The following is a 26,569-nucleotide window of genomic DNA, read 5'->3' on the forward strand; positions in this document are numbered from 1 at the left end:
TATATGCATCAAATTATTTTTAAAGAGGATAGACAGTTGTCTACCCTATTCACACCATAGATACGCCTATGGTTACATGAGAAGGTTGAAACACTTGGAACAAAAAAATGGTTTGGGTGGTAATGCAAATACAGTGTTGTGAGCCTATGAATAAGAAGAAGAAAATTTCTCAAGATAACACTGGTGTCTAGCAATGGTTCATTAATAGGTTTGTAACTAGCAATTTTACATTGGTAGGTTGGTTTGTAAATGACTTTTAAGTGGGAAACGTTTGTTTGTAACTAGCAATTTTCCATTAGTAGCTAGGTTGGTTTGTAAATGACTTTTAAGTGGACAACAAAAAAATGGTTTGTTTGTAACTAGCAATTTTTCATTAATAGGTTTGTTTGTAAATGAATTTTAATGTTGTTAAAATAGGAGACTCGTACCCCGACCGTATCCAACCCGTTAAAACTGACGATCGATTCCGACCCGTTAATGCATGACCCGGACCCGAACCTGACACCCGACCGAAATATACACGACGTTGACAACCCGATTTGTAATATTATTTTTTATAATTACCTAATCTAGAACGAATGAAAAGCGTTAAACCAAATTTAACCAAATTTATAAAAGTTAATTATAAGGCTTAAACTTGACTAGAACTGATAGTTATCGGACCCGTTCTTAACCCGTGTCCGATAGTGAACCCGACCCAATAATTATCCGATCCAAACTTGACGAACACCCAAAATTTACTGCTACAAGTCTGACTCAAACCCGACTCGCTAAGACCCGAAACCGAAATTGTACCCGACTACAAAAGACCCGACCCGAACCCGACTATACCGAAATGAAGAAATAACTTGACATTACCCGACAAATAATCAACCTGACCGAACCTGACCTAAAGTCGGGTGATAAAATGACTCTGCACGACCCGACTAGATCATGACCCGACTCGAGTAACCGTTTTGAAAGCTCTAGTTGGAGTAAATTGTGGACGGTATTTGGTGATTGAAAGAGCAGGATGGTATTTGACGTTGCTACAGTTTGAGTTCGTCGCTTTCATTCCTTTCATAACGTCTTGAGTACTTAGAATCCATGACGTGACAAAATACATCATCTTTCGCTTTTCTTCTAGGAAGAAGATCGAAGACGTCTGTGCTCAATTCCTAGTTATCTTTGTCCGCCTTCACTATCCATTTTTAATTTTGGACATGCCACTTGAGTTGACGTTGGAATCTTCGACAACAGTGATCATAATGTGTGTATGTTGTCTAGATTGGGTTAGACCGCTCTCTCTAGATGTCAATGTAATAAGTTTAGTCGGTGCTTTGAGGTTCTTTTTGCTATCAGGTGCTTGACTGCTTTCTCCAGGAAATTTGGTGAAGTTTTGGTGCTTAGAAGCTTTTTCCATTCTTCAATTTATATTTAACAAATGTCCGGTACGTGCTTGGAAGCTTTCTACAATCTGGTGCTTGATGGATTTCTACGATCTGGCACTACTACAAAAAAGGGAATAGAGAACTGTTGAAATAGGCTTTAGAGGATGCCTGATGACCGTTCTCCTGCTAAGCGATCTCTATAGTTTAGAGGACGGTTGGGACAGGCGTTTTATATACATATGAATAGAGTATAGTGGTCTCAGCTGACCGTTCTCTATTCCCTTCCTAAAATCAGAAAATAGAGAAGGAATAGAGAACGGTTAAGACACTTAACTGTTATGTATTTATTAAAATAGAGGACAACTTGCTAAGATAGGCGTACTCTATTCTTCCTTTTTTACATAATCATAGAGGACGATTTTCTTAGATAACCGTCCTCTATTCCATCTTTTTTTTTTAAAAAAAAAATTAAATACTTTCATAAACAACCATTAAATATAATTTTGCATAAACAAGCATTAAATATATTAAAAAATAGCGTACATTTTACAAGTTACTCCTACGCGTTTACAAAATGGAAAAGGAAAAAAACATAATGTAACAATACCCTTCCCCTAATCCGTGTACAGGTTCATTACTCAAGCAAAGAAAATCAGCCTGCGGTCTTCTTGAATGAGGATGCACATCAGTAGGAGCAGCAAAAGGTTGCACTCCGGAAACTTCAGCTTGCACTCCGGAATTCCCTGAAATTTTTAATACATCACAGATTCACAACCAAGCTTCTCAGCAAGGAACATAAAAGCTACCAAGGTTCTGGTTCAACAAAAATCACACAAAAACGAAGTAGCACAACAGTCATTTAAGATCTTAATAGTAAAGGATCACTTTTGATCATGCAAGTACTAGATAATTCATGTGCAATGCAGGCTGACAAGGCTGACAACACCAGAATGAATATCTCAAAGACCATAAACGCCGCGATAAAGTACCACAATGAACATTAACTAATGTTTGACAAAATGCACTTACATATTCCTCAAATTTAGGGCTTAGCAAATGGACCGAAAGATTTTTCATCAATAGCAATAATACCTGGTAATTTCAAAGGAAACATCATTAAATTACAAAGAAAGTATAGATCATAAACATATGAAAGGCTGGTCTGAATATCTTTTGTTCAGTTAGGTTGATCTTAATATCTGATAGTTATTTTGTAACAGTATTCTTATCAGTCATCACAGATGCGCCAGCGCTAGTCGCACGCGAGCCATCGCTCGCAGTGCGCGCGAGCCATCGCTCGCTGGGCGCGCGACATCGCTCGCTGGGCGCGCGACATCGCTCGCTGGGCGCGCGACATCGCTCGCTGGGCGCGCGAGCCATCGCTCGCTGGGCGCGCGACATCGCTCGCTGTGCGCGCGAGCAACGCTGGGCGCAGCGCTCGTGGCACGCGAGCTTGCGCTCGCTGCGCGCGAGGCTGCGCGCTCTTGCGCGAGGCAGTGCGCGTTGTGGCGCAGCTCGCTTGCTGCCCACACGCGACTGCCTTGGCTCGCCCTTCGCCCATGCCCATTCATCCATTGCTCGTGGCCCACGACACAAGGCAGGGTTGCTGCCTTGTTCTCGTGCACCACGCCCTTGCTCATTGCATTCGTGCCGCACGGGCGACGAGCTCCCTTGCTCGTCGTCGCATGCCCGCATTATACAACACCCCTTAAGGGTAACACGAAGCGTCCATTGCTTTGTGCGTGCAAGTTATATGAACGAATCGCATAAAAAAAATTTAAAATTTATAAAATTAATGACAAATTAATAACTATTATTAATTTCATAATTTTAGGGCAAAAAATCGAAAATTTATTATCCAATTGATTTCCGATTGTTATGGATTCAAGCCTAGGTCATAAAAATTTAAAATTTATCATAAATTTACAATTTTTTATGGTGGTTTTTAATCATAGGTTTCTAATTAAATTACAATTAATTATGAAAATCAAATTAATTCTAAATTATTCTAATTTTCAACAAATTAATCATAATTACAAATTAGATTGCATAATTAACAAGACTAGGCATTCAAACTTGTTAAACATATGCAGTAGGTCAATCAAAAATTCAAGATTTATCAACAAGAACCGCAAATATTTAATTTAACATCTTAAATTTACGAAATTTTGCATTCGAAAAACTAAAACCTTCGAAAAGTCATAGTTAGGCTTCGAATTTGAGAATTTTGGGTTCGGCAGAAAAATACTGTTTTTGTCAAAATTTTAGAATGCCTTTTACATGCGAAATTGACACAAAAATCACTCGATTTGGATGAGTAACGAAGAAACTGCCGAAAAACTGCGTACGTATAATTAAATAAACGCAATTTGCAATTAATTAACAATTACGAAAATTAATCACCCCTTTTAATTCTTGCAAATTTGTAATATTTAACCATGTTTATGCAATTTAGATTATGAAAATAATAAGGGGCTCGTGATACCACTGTTAAGTTATGATACATATGATATTACATAAATCATGCGGAAACAACCATTAACCCAGGATTACATATTATTTACACATAATCATATAGCATAATTTAGATGCATACTCTTTGTTGCGTGCCCTCCCTAGCTGCGCCCGAACCGAGCAAGAACAAGTCTTTAGGACTCCAAGTGTCGTCCCTCCGTAGATAGTCCACAGCACGTCCGGATCCGCCTTAAGATTGACCAACTAGAATCGCCCTTAAGGTACTAGAATTTTCGGCACTTTTGAGCAAGATGTGTGGCTGAATTTTTCTCTCAAAAACTCACTTTGAATACTTTGAAAACTCGTTATAAATTGTGAACCCAGGTGATGAATCATATTTATATAGGGTATTCTAGGCTCATTTAGGTTGCATTTCTAGGCATTCGTCTCATTTTAGTTGCATTTAGAGTCATAATTGCATAAGTCGTCGTTATTGTACTCTATTACGCTCCGTTTGTGTTTTCTTTGATATTTCAGGTGATTTTACAATCATTTGGGTGCTTTCGGAGTGTTTGGAGGTGGAACGAATGATCACCGGATGGTTTGAGTCGGAGACGAAGTGTTTGATCGGAGAATTGAGTTTTCCGGGGATGATTAACTCGATATATCGCTTGTGCATAGCTCGCAAGACCCCTCGTTGGCTCGCAAGACATCTATCGTAGGCTCGCTACATTTATCGTTGGCTCGCAAGATCCCTCGTTGGCTCGCAAGATCCCTCGTTGGCTCGCAAGACATTTATCGTAGGCTCGCTACATTTATCGTTGGCTCGCTACATCTATCGTCGTGCCTCATCGCTTCATGGTTGCTTGCTTCACTAGGCCAGCGAGGGATGGCTCGCTAGCTCCCTCGCTGCCTCGTTGCTCGTCGCCTTGGCCTGCTATGCATCTCACTAGGCCAGCGAGGGATGGCTCGCTAGCTCCCTCGCTGCCTCGTTGCTCGTCGTCTTGTCTTGCTGCACTTCACTAGGCCAGCGAGGGATGGCTCGCTAGCTCCCTCGCTGCCTATAGCTTCGTCGTCTTGTCTTGCTGCACTTCACTAGGCCAGCGAGGGATGGCTCGCTAGCTCCCTCGCTGCCTATAGCTTCGTCGCTTGGCTTGCTACACACACGCGCAGGGCAGCGAGGGATGGCTCGCTAGCTCCCTCGCTGCTCTACCTTCTTGCTAGTCGCTCATCATGATGCCAGCGAGGGATGGTGCGCGAGATCCCTCGCTGCCCATGCCTCGCCATCTATCTTCCCGTGTGCGCGGCTCGTGCTCGGGTTTGGCTGCCACATCATCGCTCCATCGACCAATCATCGACGACTTTTATTTTTATTTTCATATTTATTTAATTTTTTTTATTTTAGAAAATAGGAGCATATAAATACTCAAGGGAACTAATTAATTTCCCTCATGTTATTTTCTGAGAATTCTTAAAAACGCTCAGTTTTATTTCTCTCTCTACACATTATTGAGCCCTAGTTCATTCCATTCAATAAATCAATATAGAGGTATTTTTCATAATTTCTTTTGCTTTAATTTATTATTATTGTTTTCGTTCCTTAGTTTAATTTTTCCTTTGATTATGAAATTCATGTTTATTATTTCTATCATGTTTATTAATTCAATTATGAGCGAGTAGTCGTACTCTAGGGCTAAGTAAGGGAAGCCATGTTTATACCATGATTATTATGCATAAAGTTCGTTAATTTATAGATTATTGCTTGAGTATTCCGATTGATTTGTTTTAATTGTTGATTCATGTTATCGGCCAGTTTCATGAATTGATTATCTAGCTAATAGGAATTAGAATCGAAAGATCGTATTTTTAGAGGCTTAGTGCAATCGGCAATTCTGATTATGTAGCGACCGTACTGCATATGTTGAATTGAAAGTGTTAAGACCCGACCGTAGGATTAACATGTACTTTAATTACTCGGCTTAGTTTATTCATTTATGGATTGATTTGTGTTCTTGGATTGGTATAAGCATGGTGAACCGAACAGACGCCCTAGACCTTTTAATTCATTGATAAGTTCACATTTACATTATTGCTTTAGCTTCATTAGTTAATAATATCCAAAATCAACTTTCGTTATTGAAATAGTTCGTATAATTGGGCAAAAACTAATAGAACTCGTCTCCCTATGGGATCGACCCGTATTTGCTAAGTATCTGCTAACAACAGACACCGTGCACTTGCGGTATCACTTTTTAACTCATCACCAGGCCACATATTTATAGGGTTATGGAAAGGGAATTGGAATCCTATTCAGATACAAATTAATTAAACCTAGAATCCTACAAGAACTCTAATTTAATTAATTTATCAAATAGAATTAGGAATTTAATCATTAACCGAACTCTGCACGTTTTAGGAAACGTGCACGAACACAAACACTTACACACGCACACACGGCAGCCACGATGGGCCGCCCATGCGTGCGCACGAGCAGCAGCCCACGCAGCGAGGCCTGCGCGAGCTGCAAGCCCACGCAGCTCCCGCGCGCGCTGCGCACGCTGTGCGCGCTGCCACGGCCTGCTGGGCCTGGCCTTGCGCTGGGCCTGGCGTGGCTGTTTGTGCGGCGCGCTTGGCTTGCTGGGCGATGGCCTGGCTTCGTGCTGGGCCCTCGTCCGGCAGGCCTCGTCCGATGCTTATTCGTACGATACGCTTCCGATTAAATTTCCGATTCCGGAATTCATTTCCGATACGAACAATATTTAACATTTCCGATTCCGGAACTAATTTCCGTTTCGAACAAATATTTAATATTTCCGTTTCCGGAATTATTTTCCGATTCCGGTAATATTTCCGATTCTGACAATATTTCCGTTTCCGGCAATATTTCCGATTCTGGTAATATTTCCATTTCCGATAATATTTTCCGATACGTACCATGTTTCCGTTTCCGGCAACATCTACGACTTGGATAATATTTATATTTCCGATACGATCCATATTTCCGTTTCCGGTAATATCATCGTTTCCGGAGTATTCATTTCTTGCCTGTGACGATCTCAGCTCCCACTGAAACCAAGATCCGTCGATTCCGAATATCCATAGATAGAGTATTTAATGCCATTAAATACTTGATCCGTTTACGTAGTATTTGTGTGACCCTACGGGTTCAGTCAAGAGTAAGCTGTGGATTAATATCATTAATTCCACTTGAACTGAAGCGGCCTCTAGCTAGGCATTCAGCTCACTTGATCTCACTGAATTATTAACTTGTTAATTAATACTGAACCGCATTTATTAGACTTAACATAGAATGCATACTTGGACCAAGGGCATTATTTCCATCACCTAGCAACGTAAATTCATTTCAATTCATTTTATTTAATAAGACAAGGAGAATAGAATAGGTAAAACATTTAATAAAACATCATATTCAATTCATTCATAAACTTTTAATGAAAACGTCATTCATCAACTCTTAATTAACATGCTAGTTGTCGGCAAGTACGAACCGTGAAGGAATTCTCCACTGGGCCTGGGCCCTGAGCCTGGGCTCATCATCGTAACATGGGCCTGGGCCCTGAGCCTGGGCTCATAAACCATGGGAGCCTGGGCTCGTAATCCATGGGTGGACAGGTGTCCGTGGTGTATGCATGACCGGTAGATAGGACTATGGTAGTTTATATACCGCCAAACAAACCAGGTCTTTCACTTTCATTTATCATGTTGTATGTAATTTTACCAAGCCTTGGCTTGTATTTCAGTTGAAACAACATAACTCTTTTAGATCATAAAACATCATTTTGATCCTGGGATCAATAAAATATCAATTCTTTCATGGCATTGCATAAACATCATTTTATGAGAAAACTCAATCAAATCATATTATAGGAAACAATTCAATCAAATCATATTTCATCCCACAATCCATAAAACACATCGAAGTATTTAATTCATAAATTCAATCATAACGTCATAATTTCATAATACATTTATAAGGGGATTGCATGTACTACTAATAGCCGTTACCTCAACCGTAGTTTTATATTTCCCGTCTGATGGATCGTTCTTCCTAAGCTCCAAGTCCGATTTCTTTCAGAATATTAAATTATTGAATTAGTACTACAACGATAAATAATCTAAATCAATACTTTATAAATAATAAATTTTATAAGTAATGAATTTATAATTAATGAATTTTAATAAAAAGTATATTTTCGAAATTTAATGAAAATACTATTAATCGAAATTTCAATCGAAATATATTTTATATTTCATAAGCCGATTTTCATGAAAATATTATATAAATTCGGTTTTTGATAAATAAAACTAGTAACTTATTTTCGTAAAATCAATAATTTAACCTGAAAAATAATAATGATTTATTAGTAACTAATTATATAATAATAATTATTAAAACATGCAAATTCATAGTTTGAAAATATGAAATTACAATTTAGTTTTAACTTACCAAGGCCCAAATTCAAATAGCCCAATTCTAATATGGGTTTTGGAAGGAAATAAAACCAAGTTTTAAAACCACAATTTGGTTTTGGTTTCTGGAAGGAAGACACGACCTGGGAGGGAGGAAAGCACGAGGAACAGGGCACGAGAAGAAGGGAGGAGGAAGGTGGTGGTTGGGCTGGGTTGCGTCGGTCAATGCGACGGTTAGGGTGGTGGCTGGGCGGCGGCACGGTGGTCAAAAGAATAGAGAATGAGGTGCGAATTGAGGAAGGAAGCAGAGGAGCATGAAGGGGAGTAGGAGAGGAGAGGACGGCGGCTGAGCTGGGCGGCGGCCTGGGTTTGGTGGCGCCAGGAATCGCCGGTTAATGCGAAGGTGGTGGTGGCTGGTCTGCGGCGGCAGAACGACGAAAGAAAGGGAGGGGGAGTGCGAAGGAGGCGAGAAAATAGGGGAGTTTGGGGGGTGGGTTTTCGATCCGTTCTGGGGAGGAGGAAGGCCGTTGGCGGCTGGAAGGGCGGCGCGAAAGGGGTTGCGCCAGTGGTGGTTATGCTGGACGGTGGTGGTGTTGTTCTGGTGGCTGCGGTAGGGGAAGAGACCGAGTGAAACAGGGGAGGGCAGGGGTGTTGCGACGGGGAAGGAGAGGGGAACAGGGAGCTACGGTGGGTGCGGTGGTGGTCGGGTGGTGGTCGAGGGGTTGAGGTGGTGTTGGATGGTGGTTGAGGTGGTGTTGGATGGTTATGGTGGTGGTGGTTTCAGTATTTCGAATCACAGAAAACAAAGAGAAATGAAAGTTGAAAATTGATTTTGTTTTTGGTTGAGGAAATGGGTGAAAATTTGTGTCTGATAATAAGGTGAAGTAGAGTGAAGAAGAAGGAGCATTTCTTGGGGTCCAAGGAGTGAACTTAGACAGAATTGAGGGAAAGAGGGAAGGAAGGAATTTCCTTCCTGGTTGTACGTGGAGAGCAAGGGAAGGGGAGAAAAGGGAATTTTGGTTCCTTGAGGGTATTTTAGTAATTTCACATGGTTGGACTAAAATTCAGAAATTTTGTTGCTATTTTAGGAAACTACTAAAAATAGAAATGTTTAGCTAAAATAATTCTTTATAAAAATATCGTTAACGAAAAATAATTTAGTTTCCGAATAAAAATAAGAACGTTAAATAATTAATTTAGTTTCTGAATAAAATAAATTTAGAAATCCGAAAATAATTAAAATTTAAAAAGTTCGTTAAGCTCGTAAATATGAAAATTAAATTATAAATTGAAAAATAAATCGTGTAGCAATAGTAAAAATTCAAGCGAAATAAAACTTCGTTAATTAAAATAAAGTTCGAAATTAGGATTTAAAACGATTTAAGCTAAATAAAAATAATTAAGCATAATTAATCGAGTTCTAAAAACTTGGGGTATTACAATCCAAGATGCCTACGTACCAAATAAAGTGATTAATTTTTCACCTTTTTGGATCAAGCCAAACATAGTTCAGAGTTTTTTTGTAATTTTTTTTGGTTATGCAGTTTATGCTCGTGCTTAGGAGCTTTGAGGACGATCTTTTTCACCTTTGCCCCCAGGATCATTGTTGAAACTTCTTGCAGACTTGTAGCCCCAAATCATCGAAGTCTCAACAAATTCTCAACTAATCGGACTCTTCTTCATGATTGGCTAACAAATTTTCCATTTCATGAGCTCGCGTTGCCAAATCCTGAATTTTTTTTGGCTTGATTCCTTGCAAGATATAAACCAAGTCCCAGTGCATGCCTTGGATGCACATGTCAACTGTAGAAGTTTCGCGCAAATGATCCTTGCATTGAAGACTTATTTTCCGCCAACGGTCAATGTATTCCACGACCGGTTCATCCTCCAATTGGTTTGTTTGTGTCAACTCCAGCATGCTGACAATACGAAGAGTGTTGAAGAAGCGATTCAAGAACATTTTCTCCATTTTATCCCAAATATCTATTGATCCAGGAGCTAATTCTTTAGTGTACCAATGGAAGGCGACTTCTTCTAGCGATCGAACAAACTTCTTCACCAGCAAGTCCCCTTCGGTGCCAACATTGTTACATGTTTCAATGAAATGTGCAACATGTTGTTTGGGATTGCCATCAAAAAACATGAATTTGGGAGGTTGATAAGCGTTGGGCATCTCCAAGGCATCAATCCTTTCTGTCTAAGGTTTGACGTAATGGCCACTTTCGTCAGGATCTACGTCAAGTTGGTGTTTGATAGTTTTGGCTGTCATATCTTGAATTTGACGGAAGCAGAAAGAATCACCATGGGGCTTTCTTATCCTTCTTGGATTTGACCTCACAGTTGATTAAGATTCATCTATTTTTCCTTCACTTGCGGTTTCAGCAATTTTGTATGATTCACCAATGGGACGTTTTTCAAGCTTCTTGGTCAAATTGGCTATTTGTCCGTCTTGGCGTTTGATTTGGGCTTCTTGTTCTTCCCCGTCTTTGACAAGTTTTTCAAGGACTTTCTTCATATTCGTCAATTCTTCGTCGATAGTGTTTGTTTCAATCGCCATAACATTTACAACGACGACGTCTATTGCTCCATTGGTTGGCTCTTGTGACTGACTGTGGACCACTCCGTTGATAGATGACAGGCTAAAGTCGTATCACCTAATAAAAAATAAACCTAAGTCCACTAACAAGGTAGCAAGGGAAGTCAAGATCGTATCCACAAGCGTTCTTTCTACTATTAAAACTAAGGTCTAGGCTATTGGGAACAGGAAAAAAGGGTTGATTTTTATAACAAAAGCTAAGACAATAATTAAATCGGAAAATAACAATATTAAAGGAATCTAGGGTAACGGTTCACCACAAATGCAGACCAGGATTGGACAACAGACAACAACAATCAATCAATAACCATAACTAGGAAAACACGCATCTCTCGAATCCTATGAATTCCTTAGGAAATTATAACTAGCAGGCTCTCGCTATGTACTAGAAACAATCCCTATCTAATAACCATAGAACAAGAACATCAGATTTATACCTCTCAGCGCATAATCTAGGATTCATCAAACTCAATCAAAATAGTCCGGCCGAACAGAATTGACGAGCAATTAAAACAAGCTATGGAAATTATAATCAACAATCAATAATTTAATCCAACCCAATCCCAATCATACATTCATAGATCCCCTAAACCCTAGAATAATAGACTACTCACACATGCTAAACATAAACCAAACAATTGATATCAATGAAAACATAATTCTAAGCAATTAATAAAACAATTAAAACAATTGGAATTAATTAATAAAGTTGAGAATGAAACAATACCTAAATGAAGAACAAGGGAAGAACTGAAAGGTTCGAACTTAAGTAATTGCAATGTTTGAGAGAATGAAAACAAGTGCTAAAATAAACTAAGTGTTTATGGCTAGGAAATGAGATGTTTTAAACAAATAACTAAGGGATATATTTATAGTCTTGTCTAAAACAAAACGAAAAACCGGAAATAATTAAGTAAAAAAAACGCGTTGAGGTTGTCGTCGCCCGATCGGGCTTTTGGCTCGCAATCAAGTCGATCGGGCAGAATTCCGCCCGATCGGCTGGATGAGAAAGGCTTCACTGTGATTGCAGGATGAGCGCCTGATGGGCACCGGGCGAAGTCCGCCCGATCGGTCGCGTGCTGAATCAGTTAAATGTTCTTTTTTCTCGCCCGATTATCTCCATTCGACCTCCATCCTTATGACGACCGGATAAACGCATCCTCTATCAATATTATCATCAATTCTAACCCTTGTGGATCAAATGTAAGCGTCCTAGGCTCCCAAGAGTCAACAATAATCGCCCCGGACCTCCTCGGGGTCGTGTAGTGGCCCATATCACCATGAAACGAGCCTAAAAGCGCCAATTTCTCATTAAACGAACCTGAAATTCAAGGCACACTTAATTACACAGACTAATACTCAAAATGGCTCCTAAGAGCTCATTTAACACAAAAAAGTACTAAGGGACGGGGGTAAAAACTCTATATAAAACACATATATCAATAGACTCCTTTGACGGATCTTGGACCGTTCCATTGATTGGCTCCTTTGACGGATCTTGGACCGCATCTTTGCTTGCCTCCTGTGACGGACCTTGGATTGATGTTTGAAGGAAGGACTTGTTGCATTTGTGGCCACCGTCAGGGTTTGTTAGCGATGACAAAGTTGCATCAAAATGAATGGATCTTCTCTTGGCCTCCATGATTTGGTCTTGTTTCTTCGTCGTCATGTTTTTACGGCTCAGTATTTGATTGTGGAGAAAGTGATGAGAGGTAGAAATGGTCCCACCGAGCGTGCCAAATTTGTAAACACAAATTTCAAGTCTGTAAAATAACAAAGCTAAAATATGTGAACACATTATATTTTATTGATTTGTGTAATTTTGGGTACAATCTCTAATATTTGCACCTCTGATTCGATCTCCACTTTGAATTTGACTTGGCACACGAACTAATTTGATTTGGTTCGCGGACTGATTTGGTTTGATTCTTGAATAAGAGCCTTCGGGCTTGATCTCGTTCAAGAATGTTGATGTAGAATAGAACGACACGTCAGTTTTATATGCTTGTTGTTCTTCTTCCACCGGGATAATTTGATGTTGCTCGTGAACGGGTTTGATCTTCTTGAATAAGGGTCTTCGGGCTTGATCTCGTCCAATGTTGATCTTCTATAATGGAGCGGCACATCGATTTGAATGCTTGTTGTCCTTATTCTAGGGAGAGAGTTTGATACGCCTTGCCGTCTGTTTTCTCCTCTCCTTCAAAATGAGGTAAGCTACTCTATTTATAGAGTGAATGGGATTTTAGGGTTTTGATGCACACTGGGCTTTTTTAACTGGACTTGGTAGTTATGACCCATTAATAACTCTTGATCCATTTTATTGGATTTTAACCGTAAATGAATGGGTTTAAAAATAACCAAAATGTGCAGAAATTATTTGTATAACCAAATTAATAATTTCATTGACCGTCAAATAATTACCGAGTCAATATTTTGACTTTTGACCCAAATAATATTCAACGTGGCACGTTAATGAATTTTCCATGCCTACAGTCTTGTCTTTCTTAAACATTACATTTTTCTGCTTATGTTCATCTTGCCTGAAAAAATAGATCCGTTTTAAGTCATCTATTACCACCAATATAACATATCATTTGTACAAAGACCAAACAAATTTGCAACTGTTACAGTTTACGACTATACTCATGTTATCTAATTAAGGGAAAGGATTAACAAATTCTAACTATTGAATTATACTGACAAAACATTTCTTATTTGGAGAACTAAAACTAATTGTAAGTTCCCTAACAACAAAAATATACAAATAAAACTCACCTAAAAGTCTTAAAATGTCCATGAAAATTTACCCATCTTTAATCATTTGCATGGAAACCATATATTATAAGATTCTCCTTCTAGAGTGACTAGAGTCTAGAGCTAACAAATATATCGTGGCGGGTTATATTTATGTCACCTTGAATTTATGATGGTCGGTGAATGGTGATGCTACATACTCTTTTTAAAGTCGGAGCATATGATGCTAATGGTTAATGGATACTCATGTGGGTCTAGCCCATTTAGTAGGATTGAATGTGTGATTTAGAATTGAGGATTATTGTTTTTCTGGTGCTGGTTATTGGTAAGCCCCAGTGTAAATTGGGTTTGGGTTGCTTTTACAAAGTTGGAGCACTTGTTATTAATTAATGGGCTTTGGAATATGAAAGTCTACGCTCTTGTTCCAATCAACCGACTGTAACCCAATATTTTGGGTCATAATCAAGTGCTTTCGAGTCTCGACCCAAAACAAAAAATCATACCACTTGAAAATAGCTCGGGTCATAAATTGCCCGACATGAAACCGACACGATCGATGTTTTCAACAAATATAGCTCGGTATGTATAATCATTAATCGGAGATGGAAAACAGGCCGATCTGGTCGGGCTCGTTTATGTGTTCAGATACGGGTATAGTTAAAGATGGTTGTGGGTCGATCCAGACTGAGCTCACGGGTTATGGCCTGAATAGGCCCAACACACGTACTCCACATGCCGGGATGGACCGATTCAAAAATTTAAATAACACGGCCCAGACGCGATCCACAACCCACAAGTTCGTGCTTGTGTCGAGCCGTGCTTTTTTCATGTTGGGTCTGTCTGCTCAGTGCCACTTTTAGATATGGTGCCTTTCTAATCGGGTCGTATGAGTCATATATGAGCAAGGACATTTTCCATTCGGGTAATCGTTACTTCACTCGAGTTGGGTCAATTTTGTGTCTATTGAGTAAGTACATGTCCAACTCGAGTATCAATTGAATACTTCTATTGTGGAAAACTATACTTGCATATAAAAAGCTAATTCATTTTATCATCATTAGATTTTAGTCGGGTCATTCTATATCAGGTCCGTATCAAATTCATCCAATTTCGAATATGAGTCGAATTCAGATCAAGTCCTTTTGCATTCGGATCATCTAATTCCAATTCAAATCATCTTCACCCACAAAACTCAAATCTTAAATTCGTGTCATCATCGGACGACAAGGGTCCTACGTGTTTAACTCTACACTTTCTCTTTCTATCCATCCACCCACCTAACAATTAAGCTATTCATTTGATCATTTCCAGTAAAACAGGAAAACCCAACTCAAGAACACCATCAAAAATCATCATCATCATCAAATCAAATGCCATGGAAACCAGCAACATGAACAACAGATGGATATCAACGGCATCAAGCATATGGATTCAATCCACCACAGGTGGGTCCTACGCTTTTAGCATATACTCTCCCGCACTCAAATCCTCCCAATCCTACGACCAGTCAACCCTCGATACCATCTCCGTCTTCAAAGACATCGGCGCCAACGCCGGAATTCTCTCCGGATTACTCTACGCCGCCGTCTTGGGCCGTCGTTTAGGATGTTGTTTCGGAGGCCCATGGGTGGTACACTTGGTGGGGGCGGTTCAGTGTTTTGTGGGGTACTTTTTTATGTGGCTTGCCGTCGTTGGGATCATTGCTCCGCCGCCTGTGGCGGTTATGTGTGTATTTATGTTCCTGGCTGCACATGCGCAGACTTTTTTCAATACTGCGAATGTTGTCACGGGTGTTGAGAATTTCCGGGATTATAAGGGGACTATTGTTGGCATCATGAAGGTATGTACTATGTACACTTCAATCTATGAAAAATTGAATATGATTCTTTTTATCCATGTCGAAAAAGCCGCAATGTGAAAATTGATAATGATGTAGACGGGATTTGATCCGTTTATCGGGTATTATAATTCCAATACTTCACTGGTTGAGTCAAATTGATTGGTAGGTGAATTGTTAGTGGCAAATGTAGATAGATTTTCAATTTAATATCATAACCATGAATTGCTAAGCGAAGTGGCAAAAGGCCTTATATTTTTCACCTTATTGGAAGGGAAAATTAAGTTTAGGTAAGATTAAACTAAACCAATAAGTTTACATAAGTTGGATTGATAATGCATTGGAACTTTGTGGATGTAAATATGGCAAATGGAGTAAGAGGGTTTCTAAACGTGGCTAAATTGGACACAAGTCACCGGATAAAACATTTTTTTTAGTATAAACAAAAGTACCAATTACACAAGGTGGATGTAGACCATGTAATCATACTTATTTCGGGAATTAGGGACTAGGGGGTAGTGGATAATTGTTTAACTTTGGTTTAATTGGTTTTTTATTGGATATTCAATTATTCGCAGGTAGTGTTTGGTTGTTGTCTTGTTGAAGAATAATGTTAGTTGTGCTTTTTTAAGGAGGGTTGTTAAGTTTAAGGTCAGGTCAATGTAGATAAGTTGATTGATAATGCATTGGAACAGTGGTTGTAAATATGGCTAAAGGCCTTAAAACAGTGTATCTATTGTAAAACGGATGTGCTTTCCGTTTCCTTATAGTTGCAACACTTTGTTTTTCACGCTTGCCAATGCATAACTTAAACAATTAATATCTTTAATTAGTGATAAGGAAAAATTATATAAACTTGATATTCGAAAAATATACATTAAGCGAATCTAACAAGATCGCACATGAATATTTTTTTTTTTAAATATAGATCATAAAAAATACGAAGTAGTGGATCATGTGAATAGTGCAAAAAGCAATGTGTTGCAACTATTTTGAAACTATTTTGCAAGGCTGGGAGTAGAGAGTAGTGGATCCTGTTAAATTTGGGCTTAATTGGCTTTTTATTGAATATATTATTCGTAGGTACTGTTTGGTTGTCTTATTGAAGAATAAATTAATGTTAGTTGTGTTTGTTTAAGGAGGGTTGTTAAGTTTAAGGTCAGTTCAATGTAGCTTCTTGTCTGCTTTTAATGGGGTTTATAAGTTTGTTTGGCTGTGCTAAGGTAAACTAACAATGCATTTGGTATCCTCGGTCCTTCTATTCTTTCACAGAGAATTCCCTAAGGTCACGAACACGACTTAAGGACTTGGTTGTTTCATCGACATTCAAATTTGGCAAGAAATATTGCATTGTTATTTCTAATATGAATAAGTAACAAGGCATTTTTAAGTTTGTTTATACAGTATTTGGATGAAAGGAATTCTGATGGAATTTGTTACCGGTTCCTTATTTCTGAATTTGTTTCTGGTGCTACAAGTTGCTCGGTTTGATGATTTTTATGCTGCATTTGCTTTGATTTCTTTAACAAGGTTTATGTTGTAACGTGCATTGTGGGAGTCAAGGAACTTTAAAAATTCTAAAGTGGTGTTGGTATCATGAATTGAAGGATGGTTTCTTTTCCCCCTCTTTGTTACACTTTTTGTTAGCTGTCAAATGAGTTGTCGTTTTTGGCGTAGTATCAAAATGGCTCTTGATGAATATTTAAAAGAGTGGAAGATGTAGACGAGATTTCAGACTGAGCCTTAGGCTTGAGTTGGTAATAAATTGATAATAGATTAAAATTTTCGAATTGTAGTTAGTGAATGCAAGCGTGTTTCTTAGAAATTATCTGGTTGGTTGTCCGAATTTAGTGTTAGTTATAATTTTCTGAATAGGGTTGGTGAGTTTAGACATCGATATAACTTGTTGTCCTTGACATCCTGGCGACCCTGAGATCCTGCATTAAAGGAAGCTTTGTTGAAGGACTTGTGAATCTTGTGTTGATTTGATAACTCTTGACCTGGATTTTCTGAGAAAGGTCTTGATTGGAAAATAATACTGCAAGTATATGAAAGCTAGGCATGTACGTGGTGTTGGGACCTTATGCTCTAGTACTTTCAACCTTTCTGTAGGCTACTTTTAGGTGTTTTGGAAGTGACGGCTTGTGATGGTTGAAGATGAAAGATAGGAATGAATATTTGGTGTTGGGTCCATATGCTATAATACTTTGTACATTCATTTGGGTAAGTTTAGGTCTTTTGTGAGGGAACTTGTGACTGCTTGTGATGGTTGAAGATGAAAGGTAGGAATGATTATGTCAATTGTGCCATATAAAACCTTCATAAGAAAGTGGATGCTTCAAAGAATTATGTCACTCCGCCATCCTGAGGTGCATAAGGTTATAGCATGAGGAGAGAATGTTATCCTTCACTTGCTGCATAATGCCGAAAAACACACTTAAAAGAGCACCTAGTAATTTACCCCCACCGTTCTCACATTGTTTTCCTTTTCCAGAAATACTTATTACTTTCTGCTGGTCTCTGTGAAGAACTAATTACATATCAGAGGCCGTAATTTGCTAAATAACCAAGTGGGAAATCCCTTTGAAATAGAGAAAAGTACTTAACCATGAAGAACCAAAAAAGTGGCCTAGAGTTCTAGTTCAGATTGGAGAACTGAGCCTGCTTTTCTTTTGTGTGCAGATCAAAACTGAAGTGTATGCATATCATCCAAAGGGCAGGGGGGTGGGGAAGCATGCATATGTTGTTTGATTAGCTTTTACATGTGATTTGACTGTTAAATTGTTAATGTGTCCGTTCTTGATTCTTATTGTCAGGGTTTTCTTGGACTTAGTGGAGCAATCTTAATTCAAGTATATCAAGCATTTTTCAAAGAAAGTCCAAGCACATTCATCCTACTCCTTGCATTCTTGCCAACTTTAGTCTCTTTCTCACTAATGTTTTTGGTCAGAATTTGCCCGGGAAGCACAGGTGATGAGAAAAAGTACTTGAATGGTTTTTCCATTGTCGCTCTTGTTCTGGCTGCGTATCTGATGTTCATCATCATAGTGGAGAACATTTTTGTGTTACCAAAATGGGCACACCTTGTTACTCTTGTCGGTCTCGTTATATTACTCTCTTCACCCCTTAAAGTCTCTGCAGAAGCTGTCAGCAAGGAAAACAATGATGTACAACCCTCAGATTGGGATACATTACTCTATGGTACGGACCCAAATGAGCCCGAGAAATTTCTGGGTGAGAAAGATGGAGGAGGGTATGATGAATTACCAGGTACTTCCCATAACGTTACACCACGCACAGAAAACATGAATCTGTGGGAAGCTATGAAAAGCTTGAATTTCTGGTTGTTGTTCATTGCTATGTCATGTGGAATGGGATCTGGACTTGCCACTATAAATAACATGAGCCAAATAGGACAATCACTTGGGTATGACACGGTAAAGATCAATACATTGGTTTCATTATGGTCAATATGGAATTTCCTTGGTCGGTTTGGTGGAGGATACATATCTGATATCTTACTACGCCAAAAAGGATGGGCAAGGCCGTTACTGATGGCAATCACTCTAGCAACAATGACTATCGGGCATATCATAATCGGATCTGGTTTTTTCGGTAATCTGTACATAGGAACTATCTTGGTCGGGATTTGTTATGGAGCACAATGGGGTTTGATGCCTACTATAACTTCAGAGATATTCGGGATTCTGCATATGGGTACGATTTTCAATACCATTGCAATAGCAAGTCCTGTTGGAACTTACATTCTCTCTGTGTTGGTGATTGGACATATATATGATAAAGAAGCAGGGGAAGGTCAATCTTGCTATGGAGTTCACTGCTTCATGGTATCTTTCATTATATTGGCGTTTGTTAGTTTTCTGGGGTTTCTTGTTGCTCTGACATTGTTCTTTCGAACAAGGGTGTTTTATCAGTCTGTTGTGCTTAAAAATTTACGCCATTCCCTGTGAAATCTGATCTTGTTCTCATTTTCTCACTTAAAAGTTGGAAGAAATTCCTACAAGTGCAGCCCTTTGTATCGTTTGTTCAATCAGAGCGAGGTTGACTTTTCAAACTGCTAATGTTGACCCTTGGAATTCGTTTAATGGGTGCTAAAACTGCTGATAAGTGCAGCCTGCCATTTGTTGGGTGCAAACACTTTCTGCTGCTTGGGGTCGGTGTGAACTGATGTCACTCTTAAGGTGCTATCTGACCTCGTTGTGCACTCGTGTTGTGTGTAACAATTTGACAACAGTTATTGGAAAAATCTGCCAATAACAAACAAACGTTGAAAGAGAAATATGGGGTTATGCTCTACTTTACAGTTTACAGTAATACACCAACACTCCACTTTGTTATTTAAGACTTTTGCTTGGTATATTGGCCTTTCGGCTGATTTTGATGTTGTCTGCTGTCAACCTTTGTTGTGCAAGTATTGGATTCTTGATGCGAGGGCTGAGGTATGGCTGCTTTCTGGAATTTAAGCAGTTAGATTTGGTTGAATTCATCTGCTAATTAACTGGTTTCTTTTATCTGTATTGAGTTATGGTTTGATGCTGATTTCTATTTCAAGAATGAATGAATGTATATGATGTTTCAGTAGACAGCAGGCATGACCAATTGCTTTTTTCAGAATTTTATCTTGCCCAACCGTCCATGGGAATGAACATCCATAATAATTGTTTCGAGGTTGTCCACTATGCACTCGGGTGTAATCTCTTGCATGTGTGATTGAGTGTAAGTTTACAACCCAAATGGCTCCTCCCATGTACGAAGTAGTTAGGTTGATTGAGGGGGAGTTCTCTTCGTCGGATGAAACCTGAATTAATATAAACCGGTTATACTTGATTGACCAGATAAGACCTAATCAAATCTTATTAGGACTTATTGGACCTGATCAAACCTGATTGAAACTTATTGGACTTGATCAAACCTGACTGGAATTTATTGGACTTGATCAAACTTGATTATAAAAGAGTAAATTTGAGAGAGTCAAACATATACTAGTAGGACTTAGGACCTGAATGAGGCTTATAAACATGATTACAACTTACTGAACTTATTAAAAATGAAAATTATTGGACTTGATCACACCTGATTGCAATAGAAGAAACTCTACATAGTTAACCTATAAGACCCAATTGAAACTATCATCATTAGGACATTGTTTGCAATTATTTGGACTTATTTAAACTTATTTTGTTTATAATATAGAGTACTTTTTAAATCAAAATAAGTCGAACAAACGCAGGCTTAAGATCAATCATAAATTATCTTGAATTCCTGATAAACAAAACTGGTTATCAGAATTCAGAATATCAGCTAGCAATAGATCCTAGGAAGGCTGGCAGCCCCTACTGCCCTATTTCTAGACACAATAATCTGGATTACTGAAATATTCCATAATTAAGTTGGGAATATACTGTTTGTGACACATTATTAATGCAGCCACTTAATTCCTTACCAAATACTCCGTACTTGTAATTAATTAATTAATTAATTAATTATAATATAAAACATATAAAATCTACTGAAAGTGATTTAATCAATCTTTTAATTGTTTAATCAAACAGCCCATGATGGAAGATTAGAAATTTAGAAGCAACTCTTTCTGATGTCGAAAGGTGGAACTTCTATTTAATTAGTGATTAGTCTTGCTTAATGAGGAGATTAACTTAGTTTAGCCAGGAACGTGGTGACATGAGTTTGGCACGTGCCTAGCTCCTGTCTAACACACTTTTTAATCACTATTAATTGATTGTAAGGAAAAAGATCGTGGATTACAAAGTCTTTCAATATTTTCAATTACAATTAGAATCGAAGAAGGTTCATATACATAATAAATTAATAATATATCATTAATTTTTTTACTCTTTTTTTACCGTAATATTCTACTTTTCAGCACTTTATTTGAATTATAATCCCTCTGTCTCTTTTTGTTTTTTACGTTTGGTATTTTGTACGCGTTTTAACGACTAACTAGTTTTTGGGCCCGGGCGATGCCCCGGGTTATCACATTAATGACATTCACATTTACTTATATATATATTTTTTGTAATGATAACATGAACACATGTAATAGTTTAGTGGTAAAGGCTTTATTGTTTAAACACAAGGTCAAGGGTTCAAACCTTATGCAAACCATGTTTGATATTTTTTTTTTTAAATGTACATGAAAATTACATTGAGCAAACCAACCATAAGAAGAGCGCCACGTGTCACATAAACTTTTTTAAACGCTTTTTAATATATAGTATAGATTAATGTGCATTGAGATTCTTCTAACTTTTTTTATGTAAACGAGGAAAATTACGTTTATTTATAATGTTTTCACTCTTATCAAAATTCTGATATTGGAAAAATGAGAAAAAGTTAATGTCCCAATGGAAAAGTGTGAGAGAAATAACTCAATAGATTTAATTGGTTAAAATAATAATTTGACACAAATTTTGATAGAATATTAAATTATTTATGTGATGATATACAAGGAAATGTAAAAAATATTTTGGGACACCCAAAAAGGAAAACGTAAAAAACAAAAAGAGACGGAGGGAGTAAGTCTTTTTTTAAACTGTCTGACCAAATATTTTGATCATCTATGATCTAAATATACTACGTACTTGCAATTCATAACATTGTTTTTTTTTACTAAGTACTAGTACTTGAGTCTGATAAATAAGAAACCGTCGAGTTTCACCCAAAATTTCTCCACCACATTATTAGAAATACAAAGACTACTGCTTTGCGCCTTTGCCAGCACTAATAATTGAAGATTTGATTTAAAGTTAATTGATTTTGACATTACTCCATGTTTAAAAGTTGCTCTTCAATGTTGGATCGAGAGTATGTTGTAGTTGAAAATGATTTCATTCAAATCACCAAAATGTTAAAGTCCATGGCTCTTGAAATCTTGAGTCTAGCATCTCTATTGAGTAATATTCTTAATTAAGAAATTTACGAAGTATAAGATTGCAAGTTTGCGTTGTGTTTTGCAGTTAGAATCATAGTCGTATATTCAAAGACTTTAACCAACTAAACTAGTTGACATTTACGTCATTTTACTTCTTTTTTTTTTTTTTTTTTTTTTTATCTTATCATGTTTTGGTGCAGCTATCATGCATGATCACTCATTCTCTCCATTCAACAAATATAATACGATGTAACCACAACAGGGCTCAGGAAATAATCGAGTTAAGTACATACAAAGTAGCAAATTCCACATCATTTTAATGCTATCAATATTATATGCAAATGTGCTCATGCACAATATTAAATTAGTTAGAATCATGTTCGTATACTCAAGACTTTAACCATCTGAACTAGTTGACATTCATATCATTTTACTTTTTTATTTTATTTTTATCTTAGCATGTTTTGATGCAGCTATCATGATATCTTATTCTCTCAATTCAACAAATGAATACGAAGTAACCACAACAGAGCATAAAAAATAACCGAGTTAAGTACATACATAGTAGCCAATTCCACATCATTTTAATACTATCAATATTGTATACAGGATAACCAATTGAGGTTGGCATGAGTGGTTAAGGGCCTCTTGCTTTTAAACCAAGGTCTCGGGTTCGAGCCTTGGGAATGGAAAAAATCTCAACTGGAAGGGATGCTGCCCATCGAGGTACCCATGCAAACTCCCGCGGGAGATTAGTCCACTTGCCGAAGGCGGTGGAAACTCCTCGTAGTAGAACCAAAAAAAAAAAAAATTGTATACAGGATGTGCTCATGCACTATATTAAACACGAAATTAATTTAAAAGTTATATTGGATGCTTTCCTCAGAGATTTTCTGATGAATATTGCGAACTAGTTAGTTATCCAATAAATTGTCCACATCAAATTATTTTACCATTAAATTTAAACTAATAGTATGCAAAATTTGAGCAGTCATCATATCATAATAATATATAAAAAAGTTGATTGAAATCGGGAATTTCTCCTAACATACGTGTTAACTCGTATGTTCAATGTACAAAGTCTAATTTTGGTACGTCAATTGAGGCCATATGATATATGTCCGATTGTCCGTACATTACTCTGAATTTTCTTTTCGATTTTATTTTGACCATACTTTATGTTTATATATTTATAGTATACGAAGTACTTTTTTTTTCCTGTTTTAGGAGGGTAGAAAAGTTATCACTTTTAGAGCGCTATTCAATATCTATGATTGACGAGTAAAATATATTAAGGGGTATTTTCGTAAATAAATGGTAAAAATATACAATCTTCATGATAGACGAGTAAAACATATCAAAGGGTATTTTCCTGAATAAATTGTCAAATTATATAATCTACATATTTAAATATACAATCTCTTTTTATATAAATTATTTTATTTTCTTTTTATTTTTTTTAATATCAAATATACTATACATTGTAATTTTTAGATTGCATATCTATACTTTTCTATATTAAAAGGAGTTGAGAAAAATGGTTATGTGTCACGTAGTACTCTTCCCTTTGCGCCACATCATTCACTCATCAAATGAGCGACATATCATAAACAACAAAAAATCAATACATTCAATGAGGTTCGAACTCCAGGCCTCAAGTATGAATGATAACTCTCATTACCATCTTAACCAACAACTAATTGTGGTTTATTTCTTCACATTAATTTAGAAATAAATGTTAACATGAAGTCTAAAACAACTACATTTTTATGTGACTTTTTATTTTCTATTGACTATTTTAGAAAAATAATACTTCAATAATTAAAGAATTATGACAACTATGAATGAACATGATGTCATAAGTCTTATAAGCATCAACTATAGAAATGCATATTTTGCATGGCTGCATATATCTAATTTGGTGTTTAATTGTAAAATGGTATAATTGAAAAATTATTTCCCATGATAAACGACATAGTGTGTTTGTGTAGTTGACGAACTAGATGAATGCTTTTCACTTTATGGAATACATGTATTTTATCAAATATTAAGCTCAAGAAACATCTAAAATTTTAACTTTTCAATGTAGCAATCGGGACATTGCCCGAGCCACACACTAGTTTGTTCATTAAAATTATAAGAGTGCAACTTAATATGCCAATTAAGGAGATTATTTTGAAATTTCTCATGTAACAATAATAGATTTCAGTTAAAAATATCATCAACATAAAGTAATTTATCCATTTTACTAGTGACGGTTATTTTGTTATTGAATTTCTTACATGCATCTAGGAATTTGGAATATGGTGTACCCTTCCAAATAGACAAGTTTAGATGTTCATTCATTATATGCAGAGTATGTGAGCAGGAAATTGATGCTCCCCCTTTTTTTTAATTTTTATACAGAGTAGTAATCTTTCAATCATAAAGTGACTCAACACCTAAGATGTCCCGATGTTATATAAAACTAAAATTTGACTATCATCTTGATGTTGTGAATCTTTAACCCAAAACACCAAAAAAAAAAAAAATACAACTTTTGTGTAAGACCGTTTTATTGAAAAAGAGCACATTGATTGTTTAACTAATTGGTTTCATTTTTTAATTAATTACGGAGTAGTTTTAGTGCTTAACTAATTAATTTCATTGTTTAACTAATTGCTTTCAGTGCTTAACTAATTAGTTCAAGTGCTTAATTAATTGATTTCATTACTTAACTTATATGACACCAAGACGATCTTTTGTGTAAAACCGCCTTATATAAAAAGTTTGTAAAAAACTAACATTAGAGAAAAGAGAAGAACACCTACCAAACAATAAAATAAAATCTCACTAAAAGAAAAGACCAAACATTCTCACAAGGGCCACACATCGACGTTGTTTGTTGGAACTCCTTGTGAGAGATTTTCTGCTTGAAACACATTGTACATATTTCGAATCGGAGAAACTTTACTAGGTTTCAAATTATCAAACAACTTACCGTTTTTTGAGGGAAACCAAATAATTTACCTTGTAAGACATGCTTAATTTCCTTTTAAGGGATTTTTTTTTACTACCGGACCATTCTCACGAGGATTACAAATATGCACTGTTAGAATATGTATTGAATCGGTCAAATCCCCTTTCTGCAACACTTTAGGTCATAACCTAGTTATATTATGTATTTTCTTTTCCTCGAGATTAATAAAACTTCTCCCTCATCGTCTGTGGATATAACTAACATATTGTAAGTGAATTACTTTAAATTTTCGTATTCTTTATTACTCCCTCCGTCCCTTAATACTCGCACCGTTTTCCTTTTCGGGCCGTCTCTTAATACTTGCACTGCTTCTATAAATGGAATTCTTTACCAATATTATATCATTTCTCACACTTACCTACTACCCCACTTACACCCCTACTCCCTATAAAAAATCATTTAAAAATCCACACCTCCCACTCACCACTCACCACCCCTTACACATTTTCCACTAACAATATTAAAAAATACCCCACTATCAACTAACATCCATTAAATTAATAAATCAATTCAAATGTCTTAAACTTCGCACCGATCAAACCGGTGCGAGTATTAAGGAACAGAGGGAGTACATAATTTATTATTTTTAGCTTGAGTACTAACATGCTCAATAGTCAATACTATAGACTTCCTATTTGTAAAAATAAATAAAAAATACTACTCCGTAGTCTTCTAGTTTTGTAGTCTTGTACAGTAAAAGACTAGTAACTAACTCCAATAATTAGGTAGTTAACGAAATAAAGCACGCGCCAACGCATCAAACATTAACATTAGTCAACTTTACACTTGACGGGCAGCGGGCAGTCATTACATGTAAAGCCAACGTCTTAATCATTCATCATCATTCATCACCCAACAATTGTCACACTAAACGCCATTAATTGTCTTAATTTTTCCTTTTTATTTAATCAAATGTAATACTTCCTAGAGGGTGTCAAATCGGGTCTTCGGTTGGTTATAGATCGGAAATTATCGGTTAGGTCTAATCAAATAATGTTTTATACGGGACGAGTGTGCATATGCAGATTGAATATGTAAATCCTTTTGTTCTGAATAACTTCAATTTTTGTCAGAAATCGATCGAATCGGATCAGTTTTAAACCGCACTACGACGAAACCACCATATTATTATTATCAATTAATTAAGTTATGTTAATTAAAAAAGGTTCAAAATCTGAAACAGAGACAAGACAAAAGA

At 37.0% G+C, this 26,569-nt stretch overlaps 1 protein-coding gene and 1 long non-coding RNA gene across 2 annotated transcripts; one reads left to right on the forward strand and one right to left on the reverse strand.

Annotated features, from left to right (window-relative positions):
* Positions 1–1,871: 1,871 nt before the first annotated feature.
* On the reverse strand, positions 1,872–2,607 carry LOC130460928 (uncharacterized). The gene is made up of 2 exons (XR_008921154.1): positions 2,400–2,607; positions 1,872–2,113 (listed from the first exon to the last, which is right to left on the reverse strand). It is a non-coding gene; the product is annotated as an uncharacterized lncRNA (long non-coding RNA).
* Positions 2,608–14,756: 12,149 nt separating this feature from the next.
* Positions 14,757–20,044, forward strand: LOC110804926 (protein NUCLEAR FUSION DEFECTIVE 4). The gene is made up of 2 exons (XM_022010527.2): positions 14,757–15,445; positions 18,259–20,044. Exons 1-2 carry the CDS (start codon positions 14,981–14,983, stop codon positions 19,411–19,413), a joined length of 1,620 nt encoding a protein of 539 aa, XP_021866219.1. The 5' UTR covers positions 14,757–14,980; the 3' UTR covers positions 19,414–20,044.
* Positions 20,045–26,569: the final 6,525 nt, after the last annotated feature.

Source organism: Spinacia oleracea, chromosome 5 (genome assembly GCF_020520425.1).
Source record: "Spinacia oleracea cultivar Varoflay chromosome 5, BTI_SOV_V1, whole genome shotgun sequence".
NCBI classification, from domain to species: Eukaryota; Viridiplantae; Streptophyta; class Magnoliopsida; order Caryophyllales; family Amaranthaceae; genus Spinacia; species Spinacia oleracea.